The 8698-nt window shown below is 38.1% G+C and overlaps 1 protein-coding gene across 1 annotated transcript in view; it reads right to left on the bottom strand.

The window, feature by feature from the left end:
- Positions 1 to 236: 236 nt before the first annotated feature.
- NLK (nemo like kinase) overlaps positions 237 to 8698 on the bottom strand; it is a 147175-nt gene continuing 138713 nt past the window's right edge. Inside the window, exons 9-11 of the mRNA XM_024737276.1 lie at positions 4628 to 4826; positions 3600 to 3693; positions 237 to 1553 (exon numbers count right to left, since the gene is read on the bottom strand). Of these exons, the coding sequence (XP_024593044.1) occupies positions 1499 to 1553; positions 3600 to 3693; positions 4628 to 4826 (348 nt within the window). The 3' untranslated portion in view covers positions 237 to 1498. The remainder of the gene's footprint in view (positions 1554 to 3599; positions 3694 to 4627; positions 4827 to 8698) is intronic.

Genomic DNA, 8698 nt, shown 5'->3' with positions numbered 1-8698 from the left:
AATGTTTGTTTCTTTCACAGCAAATAATTACTTCATTGAAGTTAAAACTTCCAAACATAACTTATTAATAGTCTTCAAATTCAGCTCAGATCACTCAAGATGAAAATACTCTGCTAAATACAGATAACTTACAATAACTTTAACAGTTAATTGTCCATAACACACACCAAGGTTTTTCCTAGACCCATTTTAAGACGATCCATTAGTATTCCTTGTACAGGTGAAAAACGATCTTCAATTTTCTTGTCTTTTTATTTTTAATATAAAAGTTGGAAGGGACATTCAAGTTTCAAGTCTCCACATTGAACTTAAAAAAAAAAAAAAATAGTCATCAGCATGTGGAGGTAAACAAGCCAAGTTGTGTAACTCCAGGAGGTAGAGGCCTTCAGTTGGTGTTCATATATACATATGCACAGAAGAATTCAGTGTTCCAACAGAAAAAGGAATTTGTCAAAAAGTAATAAGTTATTTACTACTGTGACATTTCAAGACTCCCACAGCTTTGCCTAAGGACACAAACACATTTGACATAATTCCCTATGTGCCTTTTTTTTTTTGTGGCTTAAATTTTTTTAAATTTGTTTTTGTCTTTTATTTATTTTTTTTACTGTCCAGTGCAGGAAAAGTCTCACAAAATTTCACAGACCTAAAATGTGCAAGCTAGTTCTCTCTCTATACAGCAATGTTGGGATTCTTTTGAAATTAGCCCAGAAATGAATTATTTACACACATGAAAGATGCATGCTTGGGGGTTCTTTTATGTAAGAAAGAGCAGAAAAACTTCTAATAAAAATAGATTAAATATATATATATATATTTATACTGGGTAAGGAAAACAAAAGTTTAGTCTCTCCTAGTCACAAATTCATTCTCTCTACCAACAACATTGGATTTTAGACAGCACACATCACCGTCACGGCTCTAATGAGAAGCTAGTTATAGGGCTTGATCATTAGGTGGCATGCCCCTCCCCCCTCCCCCCTCCCGAGGTGCAGCCACGATCAGCTCACGTGGCTCCATGATTGGTCGCAGGCAAGGTTTCCAGATTCTTTCGTTTTAGAGAACCCCAAATTTTCAGGAATGGCTCAAATATCAAAATGTATGACTGTCCTTTGTGTGTGTGTGTGTGTGTGTGTGTGAACAATCTCACTTCATTTTAAAAAAGAAAAACAAAACAAAACAAAAAACACAAAACCCCAAACTCCCAAATTTGGTTCAATTCTCTTTTGTTCTGAGGTGAGCCATAACAGCTGCACTAAATTCATAAAACATGTGCAACTCTGGGTAAAATATTTTTCTTCTAAAAGCACAACCACTTTACAAGATTAAAAGTCTAGTAACATTTCTAAATATTATTCATATCATACAAGTAGTGGTTGTTAATTTAAAACTTCATTAGTAAAATTACAGTACAAGCATGATTAACCTCCAGAATTGCAAATCCCAGACTCCAGTGGAAAGCTACATTACATCTTCAGTAGTACATTATCTTCCACCGTCACTCCCACACCAGAGGAGATGGGGGCATCTCAGACGGCTGAGCAACAGTGGAACTGGAAGAGAAGAGAGACACGGTGAACCGGTTGTAGCACCACAAAAGGCAACAGGGCAATTCACTGCTGCCTGTTTTCCCCCTTCCTTTAAAAAAAAAATTGTAAAGTCCATTCCTGGATTTTTATTTGTTTCTTTTCACTTCTCTAAAGGTGCATTTGTTCCAAATTGTTCATGTAAGGATCTGTATCTATAGTGAGGTGATATGGTACAGTAGCTAATGAGTGGGCTTGAAAGCAACACATCATTTACTAGTTGTATGACACCGAGCAAATTCCTTCATCTTTCCTCTCCTGGAAAGGGATGCTATCCACCTCATAGGATATTGTGATGAATAAATGAGATAATGTATGTTTTTCACAGTGCCTACTTCATAATATAAATGGTAGCTATTATAAATAATAATGCCTATAAATCAGTCGGGAAGATAACCTTAAAGGATACAGAATTATCCATTTAAAAGTAGCTTCTCAAAATAAGATGATTTTAAGTGGGGACCTATTTTGAATGAGCCTCATAGGCATTCTTTTATCAAGTTTTAACTGATAATCATTTAGCACTTGTTATCCACAGATCTGTTTTATCAGTTATGTCACATGTCTGTCTAATGTTGCCAAGATTATAGACTTGAGGGGGATGTGTGTCACTTTGCTTCCTGGGGGCCCCGTATAATGAATAACTTGCACCTGAAAGGTATTAGAACACCTAATTGACTCTTAGGGAAAAATATTAAAACAAAGTAATTTTAAACCACAGGGAAGTAAAAAGGCAACTTAATTCCTTCTTTCTACAGAAAAATACATGGAAGGAATGAAAGTCACCTGATTTTAAAAATTATAAACAAAAATTCTTGACCTTGGTTCAATGAATTCAATCAGCTTCAACACTATATCAAGGTCAATTAAAAGGAAAGTGAAGGGAGGGGAAAAACAAGCAAGGAGGAGAGGGAAAAAGGAAAGGCAGGAAGGCAGGAAGCGTGTGGCCTCTCAGATCAAAGCCTCCCTTCGTGCTGCTCTGCGATACCTGAGCCAGACCCTGTTCACCTTTTTCCTTTGCCACAGGCCCAATGATAATCTTTGTCAACAGAGGGCGCTGAAAGGGCATTGCAAGGCCTCTTTTTTTTTTTTTTTGCCTCGGAAGGCCCAGCTTTGGTCTACCCAAACTTTCTGGCAAGTTTCTCTCCACCTAGCAGGCTCTTTGATGGATCAGCTCTGCTCACCCCTTTTGTAAAGTTTCTTCACCATCATGCTGTGTTCCTGTGGCTCCTCTCCAAAGAGGTCCAAATCTTATTAGCCTTGGGTAGAGGGGCTTCCTCTAAGTTCTCAACTTCTCCCTTGTTCACTCTCCCTCAGTCCAGAGGGAGTACTTGCTTTCCGCATTTGCTACTTCGGACTCTTCAGAATCCTCTTGCATGCCTTTTAGTAGTTAACCATCTTTTCCTAGTTAATGCTTGTTATTAAATTTTCCCTGTTCATATTACTGGGTGTAGTTTCTTTCTCCTTACTGGACCTTGATTGATACAAGGAGTTAGGGAAAAAGAGATGGAGAAGGTAAGGACAAAGAGAGATCAAGAGAATGACGCTTTCTAGGTTCTGAAGGAGGTTTATAGCTCTATAACCAGTAAGACTACTGGTTTCTCTTTAAACAGGATACACCAGCAGTCCACCTATAAAACAGAATTTTCTTGCTTGCGGTTATCATTAAGGTGGTGGGGATGGCAGTGGGAACTGAGAGGACCATGTGCAACTCCAGGACAGTGGCTGCCACGCTGCTGGCAGAGGAAGATCCCCATGCACTTGACCAGGCAGAGTAATGGGCATCTGGGGAACTGCCAAGGCAGCCACAGTGAACTGGAGCTAGTGTAAGAACAAATGCTTACATTTTTAACATGCTTTTGACTAAGCCAGAACTCACAACAGAAACTTTCTGTTGGACCTTTTATCTATGTTATCTAATCTAAATAAAACCAGAAATATGCTGAATGAGAAACTCACAATGGCATCCTTTTAATTCTAACAAGAAAGTCAGAATTACATCCATATAGTTACCTAATAAAGCTCTTAAAAGCAGCAGACTGAGGGTTGATGCAGAGAGGCACTCTGTTTCCTTTCTGCTGTTCCAAAATGAACTGATGAATAATTTCTGTGGAGAAAACAAATATCATACAACCCACGCCAATTTGCAGGCCTGGGAGCAGTGGATTCTCAGGTTAACTCTAGTCAGCATCTGAACGGCATTTCCTAGTGGTTTAGTTAAACACACATGTCATCTATCAGGCAGAATCCAGTGGAACTTTTCTGAAACCAAAATGACAGGTGCTGCTAAACGTAGGCAAAACCCCCCAAAGTGCCATTATGGGGGCTGGAAACCCCATGAGTGGAAGGTGTAAAATGGTCTATAAATTTAAGAGTGACTCCACTGGGTTGGCATTATAAATGAACTCTTCTACATTGCTGGTAATTATTGCCTTTTTGAAAATCACTTAAAAAACCTCAGTTGGTATTTAGGTACATAGTTTCAGGATGGTCACTTTGGGGACGACTCTCTTCTAAAATGTCCTGGAGCAGACACTTAGAACCACTCAGAATTCTGGATGTCTTTACCCGCCCCCCCCCCAGTAGGAGATCGTGTCAGGAAATTTTATGAGCAGACTATCAGAAATCCCCTTCTTGTCATCATCCAAGGAATGTCCCCCAAACATTCCCTCAGTGGATGTTTATCCTTTTAAAAACTTTGCATGTTATATAAAAAAGTCCAATATGTATCATTCCATGAAATCACACTGAGTGAATACATATTAAATATACTGAGTCACACGAAGTAAGTCAGTCAGCTTTGAAAACAAGAACAAAATGTTCATTCCTCTGCCGGACCTTCCCCTGGATATAAAATCAGTGTTTTTATAACACACACAGCTTTCTTGGCATATGTGCTCCGGACAAACAGCTGTATGCAAGTTTGTAAAACAAACATATAAAGGAGCTTTGATCTCCATCCAGAGCTCAGCTTTCCACAGCCACATAACAAAATGTTACCAGTCACCCCACCTGGCGGAGGGCCAAAAAAGCAAACTCACCTTTAACCTGTCGGACAGAACTGAGGTTCTTCTCAAAAGTGTCATCAAACTTGGGATTAGTGATGGGCTCAAAGTCACTGGTATAAACTCTTCCAGTAGAGGTGGAAAAGCAACATTTACACATACACGTGTGATATCGTAGTCGCCCTTCATCTAGGTAGGGGTGGGCTAAGGCATCCTTAGCGGATATTCTTTTGGACTGAAATCAAATTTAGAGACCAGCACATCAACACTGCAGATAAACATGACTGTCCACACAGGATCTTTCACGAGCCACAGTGACTGCTTTACACGGCTTATACTTAAATTATGGAACATGCTGTGTAAAGGGATAATTGCGGACGGTGAGGGTAAGACAGTAATTGAATTTGGAGGTGGGTAACTTAGCAGTAGAGGGAGTATATGATGTAAGACAACAAACTACTGTGATAAACCACCATACACCACCAGAAAGCACTTAGAAATGACCCTGCTAAGATCCTGAAAGTTCTTACCTTGAAATAGATATATGCAGGGTCAAAAATGACAAATATCATGACATTCAAATATGTAATGCTTTGGAAGGGATATATTTACATTTAAAATAACAGTTATATTTTCTAAATATGTCTCAGCATTTAGAAGAGATGTGATCATGGTGGCAATTTTACAAAGCTCCTTGAAACTTTTATCCTCTTGGATACCAAATCAACTTGGGCAAAAGCTTCTCTGAAAGCTGCTGGAGTAGGCATCAGCTCATGAATGGCCTGTATGCCATGTTCTGATATCCAGCCCAGGGTGAGGATCAGCAGCCTGGGGTTTTCTGGCTCTTCAGATCAGAACACTTAATATACTAGTTTCAGGTTACATAAACCATAAACTTTTAAACTCATTTCTCCATGAAAAAAAGAAAAAAGCTGTCCCTCCTTTTAGCTCAGTGGGTATGTAAGTACTACTGAGGGAAGGTGGATTTTGATTTAAGGATGACTCAACAGTAGAGAGTAGAACACAAACTGACACTTTGCCCTGCTTATGATAGGATCCAGCACTTCACATAACACAACTAGAAAAAGGAAAACCATCTGCACTCAAACCAAAAATAACTGGATCACCGCAACTGGTTCTGGTCCCCCAAATAATAAAATGTTAAATATTTCCCATAAACCTGGATTCCCTAAAGACACTTTATCTCTGAATTTTTGCTATGCTAATGTTAAAAGGCATGTCATGACCTTTTGGGATATGATAATAACAAGAGAAAGCTGCTGTTTATCCACCATGAAGAGATGAACGTAAGCTTCACAATCCTGGTTTTGTTCCTTCTGCTACTTGTCATGTTTTGTATTTGGTGATGCAGCCCTTCTGAAGTCTGACTCACTAGCACACTTAGCAACTAAACTTTTCCTTTTCTTCCTAAATGAGTCCAACTATTCCCAGAGGTTCCACTGGGATCAAGGTCTAACACCCTGCCTGGGTCTGGGCCCCTCTCAGTCCTCAGCATCTCTGGCCAGTCTCACGTGTGGGACTGAGCTCTTTGGCTTTTGCCCACTAACTCTGGTTATTGGCCAAGTCTATTCTGTTTCTGACTGAGCATGGCTGGTCGTGTCCAAACTGGTGGCAGCAGTGATTGAATCTGGGGTTTAATTTTATCATATGACCATTAAGTCACTTCTGTCAGGTGGCAGATGTCAGAAATTGGGCCCCTGTCAGCTGCCACCAGCAGATGGAATCTGGCTTCACTGTTGGTCTTTTTTGTTCATCTGGGAACTCTGATATTTCCTGAAATTTCAGATGCAAAGCTGAAGAGATTTTGGTGTTTTCCTAACTATGATGGCACGCTCTGTGTTTGTATGTTCCTGGTGCACCAACATGGGGTCCTCTAAAGTGTCTTACCTAAGAGAAGCCTTTGAACAAAAAGTAAATCAAATCCCTAGCATGCAATGATCAACTTTCATTTCTCTAAACAAATTAAGGTCTCTTTGGCACTTCTGAAACAAGGCTAAAGAAAGGAGACTCGTTTTTTAAGGGGTATGAACACTGAAAAGAAAAACTGTCCTGTTAAATTGAGGGAAAAAAAAAAAAATCACAAAATTTCTCAGATTTAATAGTGATGTTCTTTTGAAGGAATTGATGGTGCATAATTATGTCCTCTATGTCTTAATTACATCTTGTTTAAGTAATCAACATTTGTAATAGATATGGACGCTTCACTTGTTTATAACCTAGATTTTGTTACTTTATCAAAATTGGCTCTTCTAGTTCTGAATAAGTGATAAAATTTTCCATTTTACAAATATAAATGGATGTACTTCGTATACTTCTGAGGGGAGTTAATACATATTATGAGATCTCTTAAAATCAAATGGAGCAAACTCCTATTGCAACTGGCTTTTAGAAACAGTATCAACACATTAAAGACATAAAAAGCAATGGAAAGATGTAAAAACATTCTTCTTCCTTATGAATAAAATATTTTGGCTCTTTAGAAATTTTTGCTTGCTCAAGTTATAACTCAAAGATTAAAAAAAGCTTTAATTGGGAGTTAAAATAATACTATTACTTGATTACTAGATTACAAAGTAGGCAAAATATTTCTCTTAAACAACTTAGAAGTTTTAATATCCGGTATATAATTGTATAAGATAATTGTATACAAGATGACTCTTTGGACAAATCAGTCTGAGTTCACAGTTATAAAAATTTAAAAACACCTGTACAAATAATGCAAATACAATATTCTCATTTATATAAGTTTTAGGTTTGTTTTCTCATAAAAAGCCTAATCATTTTGAATTTGACTTTTTTTCCTACTGGTTTTGCTGGTCAGATAAACTAATATTACTCTGTCTAAGATTATGGAATTACAAATTATGTGTTAAACTAAATGAGATGAATCATAATAGGTAATGTGTTTCTAAAAAGAAATTAGTTTTTTGTATACTATGAATCATAAAGACTTAATGAGTCAACTAAAATTTCAATCTCCTAATTCTTAATTAACATCAAGACCTTACTAACATTAATTTGAGTTAATAAATGGTCTTTGGATATATGGACAACATAATTTTAATATACCTAGGCTCTTCATTAATACAGTATTGAGTAGCCATCAATAAACAGTTAAAAAAGATGTGCAAATACCTTTGGGTTAAAGTACATATGTATTGTTTTAAAGAACGTAAAAGAATGGGTGATGATAGAAGACGTGTATGCAAGGTAACAGTGTTTTTTTGTTTGTTGAGAAAAAAGTAAATAATTGTCTAAATTCCTAATAATTATTGTTGTGCTTTAGAAATATTGCTTGTAACTGTTTACTGCCTTTACATAAATTACGGTCTCTGGAGATTTGTTTAATGTCATCACTATTTTGAGGTAATAAAACCCTCATTTCTTTCTTCTTAATGTATCACTAACCCTCAAATTTAACAGGTTAAAACCAGAATGAAACATTCTTTAAAAATGGTATCTAGGGCTTCCCTGGTGGCGCAGTGGTTGAGAGTCCGCCTGCCGATGCAGGGGACACGGGTTCGTGCCCCGGTCCGGGGAGATCCCACATGCCGCGGAGCGGCTGGGCCCGTGAGCCATGGCCGCTGAGCCTGCGCGTCCGGAGCCTGTGCTCCGCAACGGGAGAGGCCACAACAGTGAGAGGCCCGCGTACCACAAAAAAAAAAAAAAAAAGGTATCTATTTCTAAATGAACCCTCAGAACTAGAAAAAGAATCCTTAATATAAATCATAAACTAAATTCAGTAAGCATATGTCAGAAAAAAATTCCAGATAAATCATATCTCCTTCTTATAAATCTAATTTGTAACTATGACCACACCAAAGGTTTCATTTAATTAGGTGTGACAATCCCACTGTTAAGGAATAAGGACTACATTTCACATGTAGAACTGATGTCTAAAAGGCCTCCCAGGAAATATGCGTGGTATCCGCTGTACAGTTCAGGAAATTCCAGCCTTAAGAGTTCCAGCCATGAGCTCCTGGCAGGTCAGGATCATAAATAAACATGGGATCTCAGAGAAAGAGGATACCCAACAGCTGTAAGTACTGCGGGAAAAACCTGGTACAGGTGAATTACACAGTTCCT

The sequence above is a fragment of the Neophocaena asiaeorientalis genome, unplaced genomic scaffold (genome assembly GCF_003031525.2).
Source record: "Neophocaena asiaeorientalis asiaeorientalis breed wild unplaced genomic scaffold, Neophocaena_asiaeorientalis_V1.1 scaffold129, whole genome shotgun sequence".
NCBI lineage: Eukaryota > Metazoa > Chordata > Mammalia > Artiodactyla > Phocoenidae > Neophocaena > Neophocaena asiaeorientalis.
Note: the sequence above shows the minus strand (reverse complement) of the source record. Positions and strands in the feature narration are given on the sequence as shown.